The sequence below is a fragment of the Thunnus albacares genome, chromosome 9, assembly GCF_914725855.1.
Source record: "Thunnus albacares chromosome 9, fThuAlb1.1, whole genome shotgun sequence".
NCBI lineage: Eukaryota > Metazoa > Chordata > Actinopteri > Scombriformes > Scombridae > Thunnus > Thunnus albacares.
The window spans coordinates 20,160,405-20,186,678 of NC_058114.1; the positions used below are offsets into that span (position 1 = coordinate 20,160,405).

Consider the following 26,274-nt stretch of genomic DNA (forward strand, 5'->3'; position numbering starts at 1 on the left):
AGGGTTCACACCCTCACACTAGTTGGTAGAGACGCACACAAACATAGGCACACACTCACATACACTTCTGTGAATCCTCTACTCTCCCTGCAGACACAAATCCATTATTCATTTCAAAATGACTCATTTTTCGCCCTGTGGCTCCTGGCAGTAGTGTGGTGCCTGACCAAGGGGGGTGCTTTTTTCTAATTAATGCAGATTGTGCAAGAAAACAAAAATAACATTTACACTGACGCCTGATATTACAGGAGTGCTGGCGTGAAACAGTGCTGGTGGCAAAATCTGGTCTTTGACCTATTACAACACTTTATACTCAGGACTATCCAACATTCAGAGTTCCAACTTATCCTTTCTATTCATGTAGTGATGTTTTTCATGTTCTATCAAGTTTTACAATAGAAGTAAATCCAACTACACAAATATGTAAAATATTCAAAGGCAGGCAAGCTTAAGATCAGCCTGGCATCTCAAGACAGTGACTGTGATTCACCTGAAGCTGTATGCTCTGCCTTTTCTGTATCTGATGTCAATCCAGCCTTGTCGCTCAGCATGAGTAAAGACCTGATAGGTACAAAGCTAACAAGGCTCATATAAGTAAAAGTTAAGCATCATGCTATGTTTTCTAAGCACAGGGAAGAGGAATTCTCCTCAACCTGTCCTCCTGAGATGTGATCTGATTTTAATGAGCCCATCGAATGTCAATGAAAGCATTGCACATGTGTTTACCTCTTACACTGCATAAACTATGTAGTGTGCTGACAGATAGGACCAGAGATCATTATAGAGTAGAGATCACATGGATTCAGGCACACTCATACACATACAGACAGACAAAGAGACACACAGATACTCACAGGTATCATTACTATACGCAGCCCAAGAACTAGGTGGGGCCACATCTTCTCCTAATTCAAATATTTGATAAGGCGAGACACAGTGCTGCTTTGTATGCCATTAGATGGCAATCTAAATAACATTTACATGTCATTTACGTCTATTACCTTCTTTTTGAAGAGTGGTGTCAGCACTGTGTGCATATTAAAGCTCATATTTATTCCACTAGCCAGCATGGTTCCTTTGCCGAATTTGCAAATGAATGCAAATACAGATTTCCTCCCCAGACAGTTTTTGAAAGGTAGTGGTTATAGGGAATGGTTATGAAATCTGAGACACAATATTTGGTAATGCATGAATATGATGTCTTAGTTGATTTGGGTCTTTGGTCAAGGGGATTGCATGTTTATTGTGTGACCTTGGTCTGGTGTCATTTGTGGTGCTCTTTGATCTGATTGAAACTATGTGAACATTATATTTTAGGGATTATAGAACTAATATTGCAGCTTTTTGTTGATGAAGATTAAGTGGACATCACAGACTATAACCTGTAAGCAAGTGTCAGAGTTGTTTAGCATACTCTCTCTGTATTTTTCTTTCTTGAGCTGTCTCCTCATTGCAACAAAGAAGCGTTCTTCAATACAACTTTATTTAGTTGCCCAGCCTTGGCAAATACTGTCAATTAGTGCAAGCACAAATAATAATGAAACCATTTAATTGCATTAACATAATGCCTTTGAACGATCATTACCAAAAAATGGTTGCAATAATAAAGCAATTACTATTTGAGACAGCAATTAGCCCAGCACCTTTCTGCAATGCTATAATTACCACCAGCTTGAGAAACGTAGTTGGATGCTCATGTATTGCAAGCCTGTGAAGGAGCTGGGAGCAATGGAGAAGATGAAGATGAAGATGGGCAAGATAGGTTGTCAAAGACCAATCGTATCACTCTGAAGACGCTATTCCCCTCTGACACATCCACAATAACCCTCAAGAGGAGGAATTGCTTCCCTCTGTCCACACACGAATTTCAATGTTGTTTTGCACACATCTCTCCATTATGAAAGCTTTTTTTAGTAACGGAGGAGATGTTGAAATAGAGGGAGTGAGATGGAAGGAGCGAGGCAGGCATGGATGGAGGAAGGGAGGGAAGAATGAGAAAGAGAGATTGGTTTTCATGCCTGGTAGTCAGCGAGCCTGTAAATCTCCCAGGAGCGTAGTGGAAGACAGCAGAAGGTTGATAGTCATCCATCACTCCTGACAACCCCACTGCTCTGGAAGGGCCTGACAGCACAGCCTTGCCTGAGCGAGGCGGGGAGAGAGAGGGAAAAAACACAAGAAGAAAGATAAATAGAAAGAGATGCTGCCTGCAGAATGAGCAAATTAACTCTTCCATGTTTAAAGCAGAAGGGGAGAAGTAAGGGTTGGGGAAAAAGAAGGTGAGAAGACAAATGTGTGGAGGGAAGGAGAGAAGGGAAGAAGCAGTCGGCTGTTACAGCCGCTTTGTTCATCCCTCACTGAGTGCCTGTGGCAGCGGCAGTGCTGCTGCTGAGGGAGTGGAGGTGGACTGGCTGGAACTAGCTCTGTCCTCGTTGCAGCATAGTAGAGCAAGAACATGTGGCTTGTCATTGAAAAGAGTGCAAACCTGTCTTCTTCAGGTCCTTTTTTTTCTACAATAAGTAGTAGAAAGATTATACTATTTTCTTGCTTCTTTTTGTGCTTCATTTGTACGTACACCAATTCACATGAGTACATTCCTAAGAATTACCTAGAAAGTTTCCATTGTCTGTGTATGGTAGGCTGTGATCATATGGATTGACCACATCAGTTTCAGACCTGCATCATGACCTTGTGCATGTTAAAAACATGTCTTTATAACCTTTTCTCTTAAACTTTGTTCATACAGTATAGACATGGGCGCACATAGTTTGGATTGTCATGAAACTCTCCCAGTTAAATCATCAGTCCAAAAGATTAAATGCTTATTTAGAAAATATCAGGTTCTCTGTTAAAAAGTCAAAGGTAAAAGCCTGTGTACATAAAAACTTTGGGGGGGGGGGATCTGGACAAGAAACATCCAATGACTAAGCTTAAAATTCTTCCACACACTCTGCCTCTGCACTTGTAGAAACTACAGAATGATAAAACTTTTTTATGGATAGGCACTCACAGCACTTGGTTATGTTTAGGGAAACATTGTGATCTTGTTTTAAAATTGACAAAGTTAACAGTGATTTAAAGCACAAGACAAGATGTATTTACTTAACACTTACTATAACTAACATCTAACCAAAACCTCAATCTTTCCTCAACTTTAAAAAGTGCTTTTGTTGCCTAAACCTAATCACATGTGTCAAAGTCCTGCGCACTTCACATAAAAAATATTGCCACTGAACATAATCAAGGCAGGAGTTACGTTTCCCTTGAAAATGTAACTGCCAAAAGAAGTTAGTAGTCCATAAACCTAATTTTTTGGAGACAGGGTTGGTCTGTAACAAGTGAAATCAGGCCTATTTAAGTATGCTGTAGAGATAGAGTATAGTGCTATTTATAAGGAACACATGGGGGATGATAAGCAGGGTGCAGGTTGGTGATAAAAGGGGAACTGCATGTTCAAAGAGCATAGGGTCTTATTGCCTGGGAGCTGTCCAAACACCCTGTCAGTTAAACAGAGATGAGTCCCCACATATCTGACAATCTTTGGCTAGCTGGCCGTGACACGTTCTACACATATCGACTCCAAAAAGAACACACACTGCAAACACACACACACACACAAAGACACTCATTATCAAATCACAACATTATAGTGCCATAGTGTTTCTGTAGCATGTGCAGTATGTGGCTTGGTAATTAACTGAAGGCAATAAAAGACTTCCGTAGGGGTGAACTAATGTTTATCACTAGACTTTCAAAGCTAGCTCATTGTGTGAGCTGTAAAATCTCCATTCATAATACAAAAGGTTAATGTTTTACAATTCCAGTGTTTTCATGTGTGTATATCTATTTGTGCACATGTGGTTGCATGTGTTTGTGTATGTGTGTGTGCATATCTATGTGTCACGATGTGTGTGTGTGTGTGACCTCCATCAGTGTCTGGAGGGTATTGGCCATTGCTGTCACTCAGTGCGAGAGAAGCCCTAATTAAAGAAGTTCCAGTTGTACATCGCTTTACAATGGAAGGGAGAGATTGCCTTTCAGCTCGGTGCCCAATGCAGAAACTTCCTCCTCCTCTGGTTGAATGAAAGAGTCTGATACAAAAAGCCATGAATGCCTAAACCAAACAAAAGCTCTTTAAAAGACTGTCACCGTGCTATCTGATATCTCCTGGAACAGCACTGCTTTGAATAAATCTTTTTCAGTGAAGGAGGGAGAAGGAAATTAAAAGCTGACATTTAAAAGGCTGCTGCTGGGACTTGTGGCCCCCAGGATCAATAGCTAGGTATCTCACAACTTCCCCCGCATATTAGCTCACTTTTCCACAGGGCATCTCAGACTAAGTACAAACAAACCAAAACTACTGTAGGAAAATTACTGTGTTGTTTTGTCAGTTTACCTCCAGGTGTGTGTGTGTGTGTGTGAGAGAGAGAGAGAGAGAGAGAGAGATGGAGAGAGAGAGAGAGGGAGAGAGAGAGCGATGGCCGAGCAGCAGAGGGGGGCGGCGTATAGTGTCTGTGTGTTTGTGTGTGTTCGTGTACCTGTAACGTGTTTAAAGGGTCCCATCCTCCTCTTCGTTGTGTCAGCACCTTAAGTTGACATTGGTCATTGGGGACCTAAACTGTCAGCAACAACATCACATTGAAGGAAAAAGAAGGTGGGAAGGTAAAAAAAGAAAGAGTAGGAATAATAGTGTTTGTATGTATGTCTTGTGTGTCTGGGGGGTACTTGTGTTAGTGACATTTCTGACATCTAGTTGTACTTTGTGACATTGTCAGCATGTGACTTTGTGAACAGTCTGTCAGGTTATGTATAGCAGACTTACTCTCAAGGTCATTCATGTGCTCCCAAAGGATTCATCCCTGTCTCCCTGACATGTAAACACACACACACACACACACACATATCCCACCCTACACATACGAGACCGTGACCTCCGTCCTCTCCCATAAGGGCTCGGGCTGTCCCTCAGTGTTCCCCTGTCACACTGTTATCCCCACCTATTGCTGGCTTGTGACCTTCCTCACTGTCACCAGGCTTTACAGGAGCTTAGCCACAGCTGAGCTGCCCCGCTTGAGCAGGCCTTCACCATAATGTTACCCACGGGAGTCACCCCAAACCTACTGAAAAGGCTTCCTGCTTTTCTGTGAGTGCCACTATGAAACAGTAGCATTGTATGTAAATTAGACAGGCTATTTTCACAATTACAACATATTACATGTACTTTTCTTCCGCAGCATTGAAAGTGCACCCATGTTACAATGCCAGTCCGTGCCAGCCTTAAAGGAAAATTACAGTTTATTACAACTTTGGGGTCACCTACAACTACGATTGTGTTGAAAAAACAAGATGACAGACAGATTGTTGCTCTTAATTGCACAGGAAAGAGTACACATAGACACAGCAAGTACAATAAGTCAAATTAGAACGAGGAAGTTAGTCTGTAAGGTGTCATAATGTAAGTTGTTTAGATAGTTTTGTTATAATTTTATCATTTCCCTCAGTTTTAGCTTCCAAATAATTTTGGTTTATTTACAACCTGTCTGATTGTCTGACTGCTCTCATTTGTTGCCCCATTTGACCTATTTTTCGGAATGTCACCATGAAGTTCCAAGATTTCATCAATAATATCATAACCGATAGAACCGATGGCTTGAGCTATGAAAATAAAACCCAAGTTATACCAAACTGTAGTTTTCTAACTAGTGTGTAGCTATGGCTAGCCCACTAGCTTAGATACCACAAAGACACTAACTTAAGTGACAGCTGCCACTGACATATCAGTTTTAAATGGCACCTGCCATAGAGTGATATCTGTCAGTGGAACACATTGTCACGCTGATCATGTAACTTGCATAATTTTATGCCAACACAGTAGAACATCTGTGACATACTCATACCAGCATACTGACTGGTATAATATGCCATTAAAGTATGTTGCAGCAATAAGGAAAGCTAAAACCACATTCTTGTTACGATATTAATATGATGTTTATTACTTTTGTTATTTCTCCTCTTTATTATAATTTACTCTTAAAAAAATGTAAATATATTTTTAGCCAATATCTCAAATAATTATCAAAATAGTTGTAATAGAATACTTAATTATGAAAATAACTGGTAATTGCAGCTATAATTCACATGCTCATTATTAGACATATACATCATGTCTAATTTACTTTAGTAACATTGCCCACATTAATAATTCAATATTATTTCAAATTATTCTATTTACTTTAAATTGCAAATCTGTTTCTCATAGTTTTACGTATAGTACAAATATGAAAATATGACCATTGCATACTGCATGAGAAACAGTGATTGTTTGACAGTATCATTTGATTATGAATATTTGATCTGAAACTCGATGCATAATACATTATCCTGTGTGATACACTTGTCGCCATTTTGTATACTATGAGATCTTGAGCACAAAATTAGAAAATGAGCATTTTGTTTATAGTTTTGCTGATTGAAAACTAAATCTGAGCAATCATGAAACACTGTAATGTGTGTCAAATTGAGGCTTTGTTTAATCACCCTGCCTCTATTAATTACCGGTGGTGTGTGTGTGTTTTATTCCCCATAACAGTAATTATGTGTGATGTATCTGTGTTTATGTGTGTTTCTGTACATGTGTGCTTGTGTTGGACACTGGGTGTGTGTATTGTGCTCCCGGCGGTGTCAGGTAGTCCCCAGAACTGCGGGCCGCTGGCACGCTGTGCGTCAATGATCAGACTGATCAAAGACAACAAGAGAGGAACAGGCAGAGCTGCCAGCAGCTATCAGCCTGCCTGTAGTCTGATGGCTATGGACAGGGCTCACAGATCTGCTCTGCTCGGTTGTGTTATGCTACACTGTGAGGAAATCACAGTGGAGCCAAGGTGAATCAGTGAACCACAGTCTGGTGATGAGTACAGGTAATCTCTCCTGATACCTGATGGGAAGACTTGTCTCAGCTGCATTGTTGTTGTTTTGTTTGGACCACTAAGTGCAGCATCATCGGATGAATAATGTTTATTGATTTACCGGTTTTCAAAGGAAAATATAAAATTTTCACTCAGATCTCCGTGTGTGGTCAGCAGCAGGAAACAAACCCTGGAGCAATTTAACTTTCAGTATCTTGCACATGGATCCATGGATTCTTGTCAAAACTAACACAGGACAGTCTTCCTAAGCTTTAGGCAACCCAGCTGCCCTAATCATGTATATAGTCCTTTTACAATCTGCACCTACATTGTGATATTTTTGTACATTTTGTGTAATATGGTGCAATGATATAATTGTATAACAGGTGGTTTCCGATTTTGTTTCTGTGCAGTATTTATAACAACATATGGTGACTTTGCATTATATCAGCATAAGTTAACCACAGCAAGTCATACCGTATGCCTGTCATCATATCAAAGGTTTGCTCACATAAATGTTTGTAGACAGCAGTAAAACAGGCCTTGTTTCATTTTTCATTGAAGACACACACAAAATGCTTATTTTTAAATCTTAAATAAAGTTAAATTAAGTAAACTCCTCAGAGCCACGTGAATATAGTTTCAATTTATCTTGTTAAAAAAATTACTGATTGGACATTAAAGGCATTAATAATTTTAGTCAACAAACCTGCAAGTGTCTAGTGGTTTTAGTACAGCTTTCACTTTCTGGACAGGTTATTATTTTGCAGATAATTCATAGTAAAGTCTGCTCAACCATCACCACGGAAAGGACAAAGTGTTCATTGTCCCTGTAGAGGTCTTGGTCTACGCATTTAGAATGGCTTCTTTAATAATTTATCTCGGCTTCTTCCAGGAAGCAACGCAATCTGGCCACACACTGGATCGATGGAGATCAAAAGACAGCATTTGGTCCTAAATGCAATCCTACCCTGAAGCGGCACCAGCAAGGTTATTTTAGTGCCAAGCACAGTGACTGACTGACTAGTCTATTTAAAGGTTAACAAAGAGGTTGGGAAATTTGGGAAATTTGTCATTTAGACTGTCACCTGAAATGTTTTGAATGAGGCTTCTGTGCTTCCTTTAACCCTGATGTGCAGCTCACACTCATACACTCATAGCACTCATCTCAGTAATCCTGTGCTCAGTATGTGTAAAGAATAAAAACAGCTTATAGAAAGCAATGTTTTATTCCTAGAGAAGATTTTGAGTTTTTTGATTTTGCAAGGAAGTATTTCTTGAGTCATTGGTTCTGATTGTCTACCTACCTGCAGATACATTGTAGTGATTTCCTGCTGTGATGGAGTGAAAATCTTACTTATTGCACCAGTAAGGTTCATATGAGTTTTTTTTTCTGTCAGCCAAAATAGTTTTAAGTGGTGTAATATGCAAACTGCCTTCATGCAAGTTTGCAGATATTTCTGTTTATGACAACATCTCATTTGGAATTGTCACTTTCTGAATCGTTAGCGTTTGTTTCCTCTTGGATGCAATATTTAAGGATGTCTATTGTCATCTGCGTAGTTTGCCTGTGCAGTGTTAGTTTTTTTTGTATGTGTGTTGTGACACCACAGAGACACCTGTTCCAGTCTGCCATTCAGCAATGATGGGGACGGTGGAGGGCTTTGACACGCTCCGTCGACATGACAGCTCAGACAGCATGGATGTTAATCTCTTCTAACTGCTCCCAGCCTAATTAAATCTTCCAGGGCAGCACACATGTGCAGACACATGCACACACAAACACACACACACACACACACACTTGTGGAGGCTTCTAAATTGGTCCTAGTTGTGCGTAAGTTTTAATGATCTGGAGAATTGGCCCCACAGCAGTTTGTTTGATTCTAATTCTATGCAATTCTTTCTGTGTGTGTGTGTGTGTGTGTGTGTGAGAGAGAGAGAGGGAGAGAGGGAGATTGAGGTTTAAACTGTTTTCAGGCACTCTACTGCACACAGAATCAGAGTCAAGTTCATTGGTTAAGTATGCTCGCACAGACACAGATTTTTACTCCTCACGTCAGACATTCACAGTATTTGTACATGCAGTGCTAGTTGAGAAATGCATGTGAAACAGTGAAATTGTCTAACTTTCTGCGGCATTTACCTGTGCACAATAATGCAAATATCATGGGAAAAGCGATGTCTGTCACCTGACATGATTTTGTAAACTGAGAGCTCCATGTATGCACAGTATGTCAAGTGCACGCAGCTCATTCATTAAATTAGAAACTGCAGATTGAATGTACATATCAGTCCTGTTGCTCTATAATGACTACATGTATTCAATTTGCTGAAAGGGAGGCACCTTATAAATTTTCCAAAGTACTATTATTGGTAAGAATCACCCAATAATTTAACACAGAACAAACTCTGCTGTAATAGCATTAAAAGTTGTATTTTGGTTTACATTTAATCTGGACTATGTAAATCAAAGTGAAAGGCAAAACCCATCATACGTGAACAAGTTTTTGGTGATTATGGAGAAGCGTCTGCCAACCAAAGCCACAAAAATTGATCTTTGTGCTTCCATTTGTGATAAGAGGTGGTCTTAGCAGATGGAAACGCAGGCACAATTTCATGCAAAAACGAATACCAAAATTGCTCCGGGACTCTCAGTCTGCTTAAACACAACTTCAGGCGTGTCGCTTTAACCACCACGGTACAGGTGGGTACATCTGGAGACATGAAATGAAATTACCTAAGAGAACCAAGAGCAAAGAAAAATGGACTCCCATTGGAATCCATTGTATCTTATCATGCTGGTCTGAGAGTAATAATGCTTGTTATTAAAGGGCATCCGTATGTTGCCATTAAGTTTCTCAAAATTCTTCTTGTCTTGTAGGTTAAACACTGACTTTCTGATCCAATGTTTAGTCACAGGACGGATGGATTCTTTTAGTTTGTCCAGCTTTAGTGAAATCAGAAAACCACCTAGGGAGGCAGAGACTTCTGCATGCCTCCCTCTCAGCCCACCTGTCTGTGTCCTCTGTATCTGTCCACCCAGCCAGCAGAGGCCAGTTTATTTTCCTCTTCTACTCACAGTAGCTTTCTGTCTCCGACCCATATTTATCTCTGCTGTGCAATTATCTCCCTGTCTCTGTTTATGTGTCTGTCCCTTACTAGCTACAGTACCTTTCACTCTGCTTGACTGTCTCCCACCCTTGCTTTATGTATCATTCTGCCTGCGATTCAGCCTTCTTTTTCTTCCCTGTGCCTGTCTCTGTCATCTGTCCAGTCTTTGCTCCCTATGAGTTAAACAGGCCGAACAAATAGATTACAAACAGTGGGTAGAGTGAAGCTAAGGAGGAAGACAATCTGAATTTGTTGTGGATAAAGAATGGGGAAGGAGGCTGTGCAGTCAAAGAAAGCCAGTGGAGTCAGAGTAAGGCTGTATTTGCCTGAGGGGAAAAGGCTGAAAAGTAGCTCTCGCAACAGATGTGCGGGGCAGTAAAGTGTAATTGAAATGCCAGCAGCAATGGTCTTATCTTCCTGCTACAGGAGCCTGCTGCCAGTCTCAACATCAGTTAGATGTCATTTTACCTAAGTCTGAATCAGCCTGCCACAATCCGCAATCCCCATTCCTCTGATGCTAGGCAGGAGAAAAAGGGAGAAATGGATGAGGGGGAGGGAGAGGGAGAGGAGGAAGAAAAGGAGGGTGGGGAGTCTGTAATAGGATTTCAGTAGCAGCCAGTTAACTTCCACCACCTGGACTTAGTTGGTAATTTGATATGCCCCATCAATAGGATTCATTTACCTCACCACAGTATTACCATCGCCATTCATTTGACTTTTTAAAAAATATATTTATTCATTTCTCTCTCTCCACATTTTCCCACTTCTCCTGATCCTAATCGTGTATACTGAAGGTAGGAGGGAGGAAGGAAGGAAGGAAGGAAGGCAGGAAGGAAGGAAGGAAGGAAGGCTTGTTCCACAATATTTTAGCTAAGAAAGAAAGTCCTTGGTCCAGAGGAGGTGGAAAGCCAGACACCATGGTTGTCCTCTGCGCTCCAGGCAAAGCTTAATGTTTTAGGCCAGGCAGAATCCCTCTGGGGAGAACCATAATGTCCTTCCAGATTAGAGGCTGGCACTCCTCAGAGCTGCTGCCTTTTATCAGGAACTTTGATACCGCAACATGGGATCATCTGCGGGACATTAAAGCTGCCTTATCACCTCACTGTAATGTGTCACAATCTTGACACTTGGTGTTATTCATGGTGGTAGGGGGAACATGTACCTCTCTTGTTCATGTTTCAGCCACTCTCAAGTGACATGAGAAGGAAATGATTGTAAACTATTAGTCCCTTTATAGTTTAGTCTTGTAGTTAGTAGTTTTGGCTTTTATCATATGCAAACTGCATAAGGTTGCTTTGTCAGATTCTAGTAGTATTAAAGTATTAAAGGTGCCCTTTGGAGTTTTCTCATAAAAAAACAAAATGTATTTCCATTCAGTGTTACTAACCATCCAACTTGGCATACATGTTGGATGCACTTTCTTCCTCATAAAACATTTGCAAAGATGATTTTTTGAACTTTGAATTTTAAATCCTGTATTGTTTACATCCATGTTTAGTAGCTTGCAGTCTTCTCAAAATTGGGACCCCCATAATGCTACTTATAGTCAATACCTGTTTGTTTTTTTCTCGAAAATCTGTACAAATCGTGTACAAATCACATATTGAATAATTTTACATAGTAAATCCTCTCACTCCCTCCCTCCCCACCCCACACTCGCAGATCCTCTAGATGAAATATAATTTAGAAAAATAGGAAATTACACACAGCTAAATCAAAGACAGAGAAGAAAAAAAAAGCAAAAGACAGTAAGTACAAGTTGAATCAATAAGGAAAACAAACAAACTAACAGCATCAACATTGTTAGAAGCATCAACACATAGAAGTACTCTCATTCTACAATTAATATAAGTTGGGCCATTCCAGAGTCAAGTCAAAAGGTATCCCAGTTTGTTACATTGGTTAGATTATCACAGTAAATCAGAAAAGGCATCCAGACTTTCTTGAACTTATTCTTATTGCCCCTCAGAGAATTTTATCTTCTCCAACTTAAGATGAAACATGATATCCCTGATCCATCTGACATGGGATGGGGGTCCTCCAGTTTAAAAGTATTAAACGTCAGGCCAATAAGTTAGTAAAGGCCACCACATTATACATGTATGCAAATATAGCAATTAAAGGATGTGGGTCAACAGTGTTGTGACCGCACGGAAAGATGCAGACAGGTCCGCGCGAACACAACAAATTGCAGGTACATGGATGTCCGCACGGAACCTACGAGCACACCCTCTGATGACAAAATTTACGTCACATGGACCCTAGCGGACCTTCGCAGACTCGTGGACGCAGAAACTATAATTTCAGCTTAAGGAGTGAATTGGAAGATCATGTGATTCCATATTGACAGGTTCAGGTGCATGCTCAAGTGAGCAGCCTTGGACATGCATGACAACCTTCTGGATGTTACTAGCCCAGTAGCAATAGAGAAGGTTGGGCATAGGCATCCCAGTGCTTTAGATCTTTGTTAGATGGCCTTACATATCTGAAGCAGCCTGCAACCCCAGATAAAGTTAGAAAAAATCCTGTCAAGAGAGCTTAACTGCTTTTAGGAATGAATATGGGAATGTTCTGAATAAGATATAGGAATTTAGGGACAATATTCATTTTAAGCAGGCTAATATGCTCAGCTATTTATAGTGGTAATGCGTGCCAGCGCTCTATATCTTGTTTGCATTTGTCAGTTAAAGGAGAAAATTTTAGTTTGTATAAAAGCTGAAAGGAGCAAGGAACCGTAATCCCCAAGTATTTGAATTGTGAATTCACTCTCCTGAAGGGAAACAGAGAGGCAGGGATATTAAGAGCAGCAGGTCTCAAAGGGAAAACTTCACTTTTTTGCAGGTTCAACTTATAGCCAGAGAGCTTCACAAATTGTTCCAGCCTGGATAGGATAGAGGGAAGAGACAATGCAGGGTTGGTGATATATAGGAGAAGGTCATTAACGTACAGTGATACCTTATGTACCCTATCTCCTCGGATTATCCCCTCAAAGGAGCAACACAGTCGTAAGAAACAGCGAGTGGCTCAATTGACAAATCAAAAAGCAATGGGGACAGGGGACAACCCTGTCTCATTCCCCTGTGCAGAGGAAAAAACCCTGACTGTACCTCATTTATTCAAACAGATGCTAAGGGCCCATTATATAATAATTTGACCCAGGAAATAAAGATGGGTCCAAAGCCAGATCTTGAAAGGGTGTTGAAAAGGAAGCCCCATTCCACCTGGTCAAAAGCCTTCTCAGCGTCCAAGGCTACTACAACTTCAGGTGAGGCAGACTGTGACTGGGTGTATATTATGTCTGATATTATGTTTGATCAGGCAATATATGGGCTGGGAGAACCTTTTCAACCTTGTCCAAGGACACGTCAACTGGAGAAGCTAGGGATCAAACCGCCGATTTTCTGATTAGTGGACAACCCGCTCTACCTCCTGAGCCACAGCTGCCTAAATTGATGGTTTCCTGAACTTCTTCAACCGTTAAAGAACTATCAAGGCTATACCTCTCTATATCTTTACATGTAATGTAAATGTAAATTCAATTCCTGAAAAAAGGAATCTACCTCAATAAGAGCTACACTCAGATGTATATAGTTTACCATAATACTCAGTAAATGTGTCATTAATTTGTTTGTGGTCTGTAACTACAGAACCTGAGGTGATCTGTATTTGAGTTATTTGACGCAACACGTATGACCGGCATGTTCGGTGAGCCAGGAGTCTGCCTGCTTTGTCCATGAATTCATAAACAGTGTGTCTAGCCCTTAAAAGCAGATGCTTAGTCTTAGCTGTTGAGACTAAATCAAATTCTGTCTGAAGATGGATCCTCTTTTGGTAGAGTTCTGGGGTAGGTGAAGTGGCATATTGTGCATCTAATTGGGCTATGTTACTATTGAGTTCCTTTAGTTTGGAAATATGTTTTTATTGTGTGAGGTGAAGTGAAGAATTTGGTCATGGAATTAGGCTTTCAGAGTCTCCCAGAGAGTACAGTGGGAGATATCCGGTGTAGCATTTGTTTGAATAAAGAACTTAATCTAGGTGCTCTTACTTAACAAATGTAGAGTCTGGGAGTAGACAAGAGATCAGGTGCCATGCTCTGTATGCCGCGGGTTGTTCAGGGAAAGACAGTCCAAAAGAAAGGGGGTATGGCCAGAGATGACAATACTATGATATGTGATGTTGTCAGTAATGGGTATAAGCTGAGTGTCGAGAAATAATCAATTTGTGAATAAGTGTGGTGAACTGCTGAAAAAAAAGAAAATGCTCTTCCCATCGGGAAACTAAACCTCTAGGGGCTGAACAACCCATATTGTTCAATGCAATTATAAATGACTTTAGCTGTCTTGGACAGTGGTACAGGTCTGGGGACGGAGCAGTTCGGGACTGAGAACACAATTGAAGTCTTCACCAATAATTAAAAGATGGTTGTCCACATTGGGTAGGACTGAAAAAAATGAAATAATAAAAGTGTCATCATCCCAGTTAGGTGCATATATGTTTGCTAAAATTACAGGTTTATTTAGCCGTTTACAAGCACCTATCACATATTGAAAAAGTGTGTTTCCTGAAGAGAGAAATAAGCAGATCAGCGTCTAAAACTAGATTATATTATTAGCACCAGTTTGACACAGATATTAAGCACAATTTACAGACTGTGATCTAGATCACTGGTTCTCAACCTTTTTGGGTACTGGACCCCCTGCATATTTTAAGTGGTCCTGAGGTCCCAGCCTCCAGGAGCGCTCCAGTATGGCAACTCTGCCATCCACATTGTTCAAACTGTGTTCCATCTCTTGGATTTTTACTACCTGAGAGGACTACAGTGTGGTGAAAGGATTTCATGGGCTAGGTTAGGGCTAGCATTAGCTTCTGTAGCTTTGCCAGTGACTAGCCATGGGTTATGGCTATCACTAGCCACAAATCTGTTTAAGTTTATTGCTCTCATGCAAGAAGTGTGTGTTTCAAAGATATAACTTGATGATTTAAGTTAGTAAATATCGGAACAGATGAGGAGCACTTGAGTTCACGTTTTCACTCCACCATGTCACTGGAACTCCCTCCACTGGCTTTTTAATGTTTAATGGCTTCAATGTTTGTCTTTCAGAGGGTCATTTTCAACGTGGTGAACTTCTCCAAGACCAAGAGCCTGTATAGAGATGGCATGTCTCCTGTAGTCAAGTCTACCAGCAGGCCAAAATGGTAAGTGGACAAAGACAAACCTACTGTAGTACCAACTCTATTAGCTTTACGTTGCATGTTGTAATGTAGCAATGTCATCTCATCTGTAAAAATTCAGTCCACATTGTGGTTACAAGAATGCTGACAGAGTATTTAAACTTTAAGTTTCTACACTTTCAAAAAACTTTTCCTCTCTGCCCAACAGTAGACACATACATTCCCTAACACACACACCCACACACACAAACAAACACACACACACACACACACACCCTAAAGACTGATACTTTAGATTTTCAGAGTGGATGCGTCCGGGCGCATTAGCATGTGATCCATTGGTTGCCAGTATGATGGCTGTCTGATGTAATAACGGTTGACTGATGGATGCAGAAATGTGTGTGTGTGTGTGTGTGTGTATGTGGATGAATAGGTGTGGCAGGAGGGAATGGGGCTGGTGCAGTGGGGTTGGGCGCAGCGTCTGCCAAGCAGGCTGGTGTATCCAGTGGGGCGAGGAGGGAGAACAGGGTAGCGTGATGAAGTGTTGCCGTCCAAGAGGAGCCCTGACATCTGTCATCAGTTGATGGAGGGCATCCGCAGAAACGCCAGGCATCTGCCACCCTGAGCTGTCTGAGTCTGCTAGCCTAGCGCCCGCACCGTCCATACCATAGCACGTCGGTCGCAGGCTAATGGGAAGAGACAATGGGCACGACACCGTAGACAGGAAAGATGAACTGCTGTCTGTGATACAGCACCAACATGATGCAGCTCAGCTTGGCTGCCTCGCTCTCTCTGTTTTGACTCCATGTGGTGTGATTGCAACTTTGCACTCAGTTTCTCTGTTGTGCCAGTGGAGATGTGTCTTTTTCACAGTGCTAGAGCCACTACTATTGTCTCATCCTGCCAGCCATTTATTTACAGGGAAGCTTGCAAGTGCTTGCTTTAAAATTGGTGTTATTTCTCAGGTGAGTGTAGTTATGCTGTCAGTATAGTTACCACGCAGACAGCGCGATAGAGCAAAGTTATATTCCTATTTCAACTGTTGTAATTTAGGTGACATTTTGTGCAAGGTAATTATTGTCCCACGTTATAAAAAATCCCTCCTTCTGAATGGTCTTGACTTCTCATTGGACATAATCTTGAACGTCTGAGGTGTTAATCTGTACTGCAGCCTTGTTGGGTCATTTAGGTCCCAAAGCTCTTCTTAATATGCTAATCATGCAACCCTGACCATGTTTATGTTTCAATAAGCTCTCATAAATAGGTATTTAAGTGACAGACACAGCAGGAGGTAACGTTGCAGAGGCCTGACTCCATTTACCTCCCCAGGCTAATACTGTTTTAACTGCTCCTCTCAGCACTGTGCCATCTAAGAGGCATCATGTCTCATGCATTTGTAGAGCCATTTTCGACTGTCTGGGGCTTCCAAGACTGCAGCTGACATTGTTTGTGTCCCCACAAAGTGGTCAAGATGCTTTTAACACAACCTCCTCTATTTGACTTTCCATGAGCACAACAAAGCACAGACAGCTCCTAAAGTAGCAATCTTCTTTTTGACAGTTACAGATATGGAATAAATAAAAAGGCAGAGTGTGGAGAGCTTTGCCTGTCTGATCCAAACTCACACAGGACAGGATAAAGGAGGTACAGAGAGACGGAATGATAGAAAAAAAGAAGAGAGCAAGACAGACTTGCGGAGAAACAGACAGAAGGAGAGGGTGGAGGAGGAAAAACACAGAGTACAAGAAAGACAGATTACTGAGACAGGTAGACAGGGAGGAGAGAATGAGAAAAAGAGTGAGCTAGAAAAGATTGCTCTCCCACCCCTCGCCCCGACACCCCCACGTCTGTATTTATCAAAAGAATCGTCAGTATTAGCCCAGGAGTTGAAGCCTTTATCTCCCTGTGCAGGTGCCTTATGTCCTGGGGCCCCAGCGTCGTTTGGTGCTGGAGGCTGCAGGGCTTGGCTGGCCTCAGCTAAGCTGGGCGTCTCAGTGAGAGACAACCGGCAGATTACAGTCCTGCAGGACGTTCACTGCTACAGGTGGAAGGATCTATCCTATATCCCTTCTTCCATCCTTTTTTCTCTCCATCCCTCACTCCATGACGCCTCTAGCATCTAGTTCTTGGTACAGGAGACATCAGGACAGCTTTGACAGTATCGTCTGGCATTTAAACACAGCTACAGGTTACATGTTTGATATGTAATGAATCATGGATGAACTAATTAAAACAGGTTACATTGCTTCTGAAATGTGAGACAGATTAACCATGGCTTTTATTCTGTAAACTCTCAGACTCTTTATTTTGTACTGTGCTCTTTACAACATGTGAAGCTTCATATCTTATTATTTTGTTGTGTATTAAGGAATTGCAAAACACCCATTATTGTAACTGACATATCAATTAATAGATATTGATGTAACTGGTGCCATATAGTTCAGAAGCTGAAGAATAAAAGCAAACAACTTTCTTTTTTGAAAACTTAGTCATTACTCACTGTAAATTCCAAATTTATAAAATCTTTCAATTAAAATCAGCTCTTGTGATCGATATTTGAAATGCTTAAAATTACATAGCGCTTCAAAATAAAAATGTTAATGAAATGAACGAGGGAGTGAGAGTGATTATGAGACAGAGAAAAGAGAACAAACCATATTTTCTTGCACTAGTCTGTCGAACACAATAGCCCCCTTGGTGACACTAGGTGCCAAACACACTCCCTGTGGTCTGCTAGTTGTTGGACTGCTAGAGCAAAGAATTGCCCAGCATCCTTATTTTCTGAGATAAGCTAATTAGAAAGTCAGAGAGCGTGGTGTAATGCAGCTGTTGGAGGCCGAATGCTGTGGGATGGGGTAATGGCCAGGATGCTGCACGAGTCTGACTGCATCAACCAACAAATGCTTCATCCAGAGTCCTGTGTGGATGAATGTAGAAAGAGAGGGGACAGAATAAATATCTTTCAAAGCTACACATTAGAGCTGCATCTAATGATTATTTTCATTATTCATTAATCTTCAGATTAGTTTGAAATGAAATGTTAAAAGATATTTATCACAAGTCCCCAGAGTCTAACTTGATGTCTTCAAATGTCTTGTTTTGTCTGACCAAAAGATTCAATTTACAATGACTGAAACTGAGAAAAGCAACAAATCCTCTCATTTATGAACCTGCTGGAGAATGTCAGTTGCTTTTACTTGTCATTACATTGTCAAATAGTTAATGATTCATTTTCTATGAGTGCAGTTAATCAATTTGTTTAGTGTCAAATTTAAAATATATGACAACAAACCTTCCTATCTGTACAACATGAAGACCGTAATTCAATTAGGAGACTTTATGGCAACATTGACATTTTTGCATATTTTGCTTATTGTGTAAGCTTTTAGCTAAATTAAGATAACTCAAACACAATGTAATTCTAACATTATTGTTACTTTAGCCTCACAGTCTAAAATGCATGTGTTCACATAGTTTTTAGCTTATTAAATCTGTAATTTATAATATATTGGAAATTTTCTGATGTGTGGGGTCTCTTTTAATTAACTTTCCACTTCTTCGTCAGTCAGTAGGTGTGTGAATAAAAATAGCTACACCTCTAACTGAGCTAACAGATGAACAGTCAGAGTTGGAGGAAATGGGTTGCCAAACATTGCCTCTAAAGTTAGAACCAACCAACCTTGATCAAGGGTAAATGCTTTTTCTCTTCTCTTTTTCATGGGAGGCAACACAAAAAACAGGAGTGCTTTTCAAGCAGTTGTGCTCAGCTCCAAGTCCGTCAGAGAGACAGTCAGTCAGTCAGTCAATCAGTCAGTCAGTCAGGACAATTTTGCTTTTCTAGAAAAAGTCTTCCTGTAAGCGTGTGATGCAACAGCATAGTGAAATTCTATTTGGAGATGTCTGCCTCTCCATCGGAGTGCGTGTTAGCAGTAATTGTTCTGTCAATCAGTACAGCTCTGGCCTGCCTGCTTCCCTTGCCACTTGTTAAGCCCTGGCAGAGGGCGAGGGGTGAGGATAGGTGAGGCGGGGTGAGGGAGAGAGAAAGGATACTACTGCTCTGTGTGTCTCTCCTTGCTCACCTCAGTCTTTCTTTACAGTCTGTTCTCCTGGAAACTCACTCCCTGCCTGTTTATCTTCTTGTGTTCTCGCCTCTTTTTACTTAGTTTCCCTGTTTTGTTTTGTTTTCAAATTATGCTTTGTTTTAGTTTTGCTGACTTTACTTCTTTCACTTTTTTCTTTTATGTGAATTTTGCCCTGTTCTGTTATCTCCTCTTTGTCCATTTATTTGTGTTATACCTTTATGTATGGGGGTATTATTGTAGCAATATTATTTGCAAAAGTGTGTGGAGAAATGTGAAACCGTTACTCAATCTGTGCGTATGTAATCAGATTTGTAAATGTGTAAAAGAATCTCTAAATGCGTACTTTTGTGAATGTTCAGCAACTGTGCATTCAGAATCTCTGTGTGTGTAATCATAATAATCAGATTTTGTAAGTTTTATAGCTTATTATTAAATTATTGTGTGCCAACAATATTGGAATCTTTGCCATGTTAACTTGTAGACAAACATTCTGCAGGTTTCTTGTCAACAGATTGATGGTCATTACTTCTGCAAAACTACTACTAGCCCCGCTGAGGCAGCAAGGCATCCGACTGGCCACGTACCTGGACAATTGGCTTCTGTTAGCGCAATCAGAGCAGGAAGCCGGGGCACACACTCGTACGACATACGACACCTATCCGACTTGGGTTTCGTGGTAAATGCGGAGAAGAGCATCTCCGGCACAGAGCGCAATCTTTCTGGGATTGTCGCTGGACTCAGTGTCTTTCACAGCTCGCCTCTCGGCGGAGAGAGTAAAGACTTTCAAGACGTGCCTCGCGCTTTTTCATCCACACAGATCTGTTCAATTCAGATTATGTCTTTGATTACTCGGCCTGATGGCGTCTGCCATTCTCGTAGTCCGTCTTGGCTGCCTCCACATGAGGGATTTCCAGTATTGGGTGGCTTCCCTCAGGCTAGATCCCGTGCGTCACGGCGTGCAGAGAGTGTTGGTCACATCGGAGTGCGTCAGAGCGCTGCGTCACTGGCGAGCCTCGTCTTTCCTGACCCGGGGAAGGCCCATGGAAAGTGGTCACTACAGATGCAAGTCTGTCAGGCTGGGGCGGAATACACAAGGGTCGGTCTGTGAAAGGACATTGGAGCGCTGGTCTCCAACGGTCTCACATAAATTTTCTGGAGCTCTCGGCGGTGTTTCTCTCCCTGAAACACTTCCTCCTGTCTCTCGCCGGTCACCATGTCTTGGTGAGGACGGACAATATGACGACAGTGGCATATATCAATCGTCAAGGGGGGTTGCGTTCCTGTCAGTTACACATGCTGGCACGCAAACTGATCCTCTGGAGCAGCAAGCGTCTCCTCTCCCTGAGAGCGACGCATGTTCTGTGAACACGGGTGCGGACCTGCTGTCCAGGGGCGTGCCAGTATATGGGGAGTGGAACAGATATGGATGCGCTACAGTTGAGCTGCGGTGGATCTGTTCGCATCAAGAGGAAACGCACAGTGCGCGCTCTTCTTTTCCCTGTGCAGCATGCCGCGCAGGGTTCTGTTGTCGCAGGGAGGGGGACGGTGTTTCACCCACCCCGCCTGGAGAGCAGCGGTCGCGTGCGTTATGTCCGGTTCGTGCGGTGCACACTTACATGGATAGGACTGGGGGTTTCAGGAGGAGCGATCAGCTGTTTGTCTCCTGGGCTAATCCTCATAAGGGAAAACCTGTTACTAAGCAACGCCTCTCCCACTGGGTGGTGGAGGCGATTGCTTTGGCTTATACGAGTCAGGGTCTGCAGCCGCGGGCGGGTCTGCGAGCGCACTCTACTCGTGGCTTAGCCGCATCCTGGGCCTTATTCAGGGGAGTTTCTGTTCAGGATATTTGTGCTGCGGTGAGCTGGTCTTCGCCTCTCCCTGTGGGTTGGTGGATGCTAGCTTGTCTGGCAGTACAGGAGCTACCACATCCCATAGTGAGACATCGAAACGAATATTATGAAAGAGAACTTTAGATTATTTACATAACGCCGGTTCTCTGAGTAATATGAGTGAGATGTCTCACCAAACAATCCTTCTTGCTTGGGTGAGTGAGAAGAGGTGCTTATCTTGAATGAGACTGTGTCATCCGCAGCAGCTATTTAAGGTAGGTGGCACCACCTGGTGCGGACGAACACGTTCACCAATCAGGATTGGCGTAATGAGATTAATGCTTCTGAGGTCTGCAGCGAGGCGTGCATCCCATAGTGAGACATCTCACTCATATTACTCAGAGAATAGGGGTTATGTAAATAACCTTAAGTTCTCTATAAACTTTAATGTTACATGACATAAGCTACATCTTGTTACCGAAACAGGCTAGATGCTAATTGTAGCAAAGCTCCAGCAATAAAATACAGATCAGATTGCACACCTCCATTGTAACAATGTTAGCCACAAACAGAATATCTCATATAAGACATTAGTGTTTACTTACGGTTTAAGTTGTCTTGGAGTAAACACTCTGCTCTGTCTGTTAGCTAATGTTAGCTTGTGCTAGCAGTTTCTAGCGAGGCTAAAACATGACAGGTTTTAATGTTGTTCTATTAGTGATGCTGAAGAGTGACCAGTCACTCATTAGATGGATAGTCATAGAAATGTGGGTGTGCCTTTTCTGCTTGTTGTTAAAGCAGTGGGGAACAGTGCAGTGACTTTTGTGGCTGCATTTCATCCTGCCGTGTTGTTTTGGTTGCTCGCCTGTGGCAGAGGAAGTTTTTTAGTGAGAAGCGTCAGCCTGGCAGCAGGAGCCTGTAAGCCTTGGCTCAGGGCCGCTCCAAAAAGACAACCTATTGAGCAGTGTGCCTGAGTTGAATGACGACTTGTCTGTATTTCCAGCTCCTGGAGCAAAATACATAAACTTTTCAGGCATTAATATCTAATGTGCATTTACAGATCTATGTACATATTTATAGATTTGTCTACACATTCACAAATCTCTATACAATTGCAAAACTGAATACAGATTTGGAATTCTTTTTCATATTTACAGATCTAATCACGCACACATAAATTCTGAATACACATTTGCAGATTCCTGTACACATTCACAAATTTCAGACGCATTTAGAGATTCTTTTACACATTTACAAATGTGATTATGCACACACACGGCTTGAGATACAGTTTAATAACTCGCAAATAACAACATTGCAAATAATATTGCTACAATAATACCCCCAGATTTATTTTTGAATTTTTGTACCTTCAGCTCCATTTTTAAAACTGCAGTAAACAGTTTTACTGCTGTTTTTTGGCCAGTTTGGGGCAACTGAAATAAGGTGTGAACACAACACTGATGTATTATCAGCTTAAAAAGTACTAACATTAATTTGGAGTTGCGTATGCATCTACCTGCCAAATGTATTCATGCTCCTTAGTTCTGTTTTTGGTCTCCACCAACACTTGCAGTAAATATTTGGCTCTTTGGCTGTTAAATGATCCACTATCTTCACTAGCTAGGCTGTAACTTTGTCTGTCTACAGTTTGGTAGTAGGCAGGTAATTTATTTACAGTTATTTTTTCTCTGAAAATGCTGCAGCTGAAAAAGACAATATGAATGCAGTGAGAGTGAAACAAAATGGGTGTGAGGTGAAAAACAATGAGCTCCATAGAGCTTTGGGGAACTGCAGAGTCCAGTGATACAGTAAATATCTGCAAGTTCATGATCTGGTCATATGATTATGATTATGATTATAGCTGCTTTAAATGCGTAAATTACTGATAAATAATATGATAAAAATAATCTGATAAAAGTAATATTACGAAGAGAGTGTAGAAGCAAATAAACTCTCAGGCTCCCATTTCACTAACACAAACTTTTATGTATTTACTATATTTAACTGTAAAGTGACTCTGATTGTGATAAGAAATTTAGACACAGACACAACTGAAATCACTGAAAGTGACCAAAACTTTACTACAGAACTAGGTAGTACTAAACCTGCTCATATTTTATACCCATTGGTCTTCCAGTATGAAGGAAACTGCACTTGTCAGCCTTATAAAGAGCCCTCCGATCCAGAACTACACACACCTCCCATCCTCTAACTGTACTGCTGAGCTGGGCCATCTGGGTCCGAACGCAGCGAGTGTGTGACAGTGGTGAGAGAGATGGTCTCTCTCTTGAGGACAGAGTGTCAGGCAGAGGACTGAAGACAGACAGACTGTAAAGGTTGTGTTAGAACTACAGCAGACCTCTCTGACTCCTCCCTACATTCAGCGAGTCCGCACTCTCCCCTTCCCGCTCCTCCCCTGCTGCCGAGCCACTTGCACAATTAACCATGTGGCATGCCATTTAATAATAGACCTTTTAATTGTCGACAAATGAAGAGTGATGTAAAATAGCTAATAGCTTGTGCTAATTAATAGGGGAATTGAACGCTTGTTAATTAAGGGCAAACAGGACAAGGACCAGCTCGGGTAATTTGAGCAATAAAACAGAGACTAACGATTCATTTCCAAACAGACTTGCTTCATAAAAACATCAAGCGACCCCCATTTTGCTGTTTGAGAACACTCGCAGCCCCCATCCTAGCCTTTACTTCAACCATACACATGTAAGTATACGCAGAGGAAATGTAGTCAAGAATGTAACTGCTTCCTTCCTATGATTCCCCACAGATAATGCCACAATAAGACAAATCACAACTATATAATGTCTTCAGAATGTGATGACAAAGATTATTTGGCACAATAAGTGTCTCTGTGGTATGATAAAATGTTTGATTCACCTGTTTAGATTTAAAACACCATGTATTGAAATGAATGAATTCCCTATGTATTTGACTTAAATTGCAACCAATCGTGTCAATATTTAGTGCCTAGAGTGTTCTGTCTCACCTATTTCCCTCTTTGCTCATCTCTCTGTGGTCATAGTTGTTAGACCTAAGGCAAAAGGAAAGAAATGGATAGTCAGCCAAGGCTCTACATACATCTTCCTCAAGAGACTGGAAAGCTTTACTGTCTTGCACATCCATGCTTTTTAATTTCACAGCTTTACTGGGGTGTTTTACTGTAACATAATTTTTATTACATGTATACTGTGCCCATGGCCTCTTTCTCTGCTTTGCTGCACCTGTGTTTAATTTAAAAAAGAGACTATGTTCTGTGTTGTTTCCTTGCTCTCAACTCCATTTTGTACCGGGAACCGTAGCAATCATTCAACAGTCTATGGGTTTCATATAAGATTCTTAGATTAAAAAAAATGTTATATATGATGTTCCCTCTCCGTCAACATTGTCTGTGCGATAAGGGAGATGGACAAAATCTTTTAATAAAAACCAAGCGAAGGAGAAAGTGAGAGGCACACACACACACCTAATTATCTGTCATAGGTTCAACTGCAGAGAGGAAATGGAATGATGTATGAATCTGAGTGAATATGTAGAAGAAGAGAGAGGATACCTAATGTATGTCTGTGAAAATGGTTTGGTAACACAAGCCAAAATCTGAAGAAGTGTGTAACTCTTAGATAACAGTCCACAATATACAGTCTAATTAAAAATAAATAAATAATAAATAATGATAAATAATAATAATAACAAATAAATAAAATAAAATTGGTGTACCAGTATAGTACACTGTAAAAAAAAATTGAAAAATCCTAATTTTAAGGAATCTATATCTATCAGGTGGTGCGGCACACTGCCATGGGCTTAAGCAGAGGTGTGTGGGGGTGTGGGCGTGTTTGTGCTCTAGAACATAACCACTGTGAAACAATCAGAAAATAACATTTTATTGATTTATCTGATTCACTGATTTTCGTTCTCCCACCACTCCCTCCTTTTCATTCACTCTCTAGCTCGCTTGACCACAGCCGCTTTCTCTCTCTCTCAGTGGTGCTCCTAGCTCTCTCTCTTTTTCTCTAGTCTTTTTCAATATGAGTCAGGAAGCCATCAGCAATGCCTAATTTTACTTTTAATGTTATCAAACATAGAGAAATTTCCTCCTTAGATGTCACTATAGGGCCCGATACAAGTAATCAATCACCTTCATCTGATCTTAATATGAACTTCCACACACCAGTAATTCTGGAAACTTTGACAGGTAAATCAGAATTCTGATTCATTCTCTAGAATGCCAAACAAAGTATGTCACTTACTTGAAATATAACAGGTACCAAGCCAACCCTTCAGACCATTACCATAATACAGATTAAATGGTTCCACTGATTTTCCAAACAATGCACCCATTTGAATGGCAGCCATGCACATACTTCTGTATTTATAGAAAATAGATGTATGTTTTTCCATGTTTTCTCATGTTGTCTGTTACATTCAGTGCCTCTACACGCACTTTAATAGTCTGTTTAAACCCTACAATTTCTGGAATGCCAGAAATATAATTTCCATAATCAGGTTAAGGGATTAAGAGAAAGCCATTTAGCACAGGTAGATTTCTGCTGGAGAAACCCGATCACTGGTCCATGGAAACCGTTAAAGGGGACCTATTATGCTCATTTCCAGCTCTCTATTTTTATTCTTGGACTCCTCTATAGTAGCTTTACATGATTCACAGTTAAAAAAAACTTATTTATCTTTATTTTAGCTCCTGTCTCTTTAAGGCCCCCCTCCCGATGAGCCCCCACAGCTCTGATTGGCCAGCTCTCTGGGGCAGCCATATCAGAATTGTGTTAAGTTACGGCTGATGAAAACACTTTTTGTACTTTTGCTGCTTCAAATTAGAAGCTTTTAAATGACTAAATAATGGGAGACTTTTACTGTGAAGAATTTACAGAAAACTCCCAGGCCTCTGGTAGAGGACCCGAGCTTGAGGAAGACACACCACCACCCCCCATGGGAGGGGGGTGAGAGGGAGATTATTTTTTTATTTATATGTATACAAATACCATGGCATCGAACGAAGCTTCGAAGCATTCGGGTCAGCCCTACCACTTTCCTGCTCAAAATGAACACAAAATTCCTAGGCTGTTTCTAGGGTGTATCAGATGGTTGCCAGGGTGTTTCTACGTGGTTGGTAAAGTGCTTGTATGTGGTTGCCAGCTGTAG

At 41.2% G+C, this 26,274-nt stretch overlaps 1 protein-coding gene across 3 annotated transcripts in view; it reads left to right on the forward strand.

Annotated features, from left to right (window-relative positions):
• The window catches only part of agbl4 (AGBL carboxypeptidase 4), a 432,158-nt gene that overhangs the window by 242,184 nt on the left and 163,700 nt on the right, over nt 1-26,274 (forward strand). For all 3 annotated transcript variants that reach the window (XM_044361590.1, XM_044361591.1, XM_044361592.1), the window contains one exon: nt 15,118-15,212. In XM_044361590.1, the coding sequence (XP_044217525.1) occupies nt 15,118-15,212 (95 nt within the window). The remainder of the gene's footprint in view (nt 1-15,117; nt 15,213-26,274) is intronic.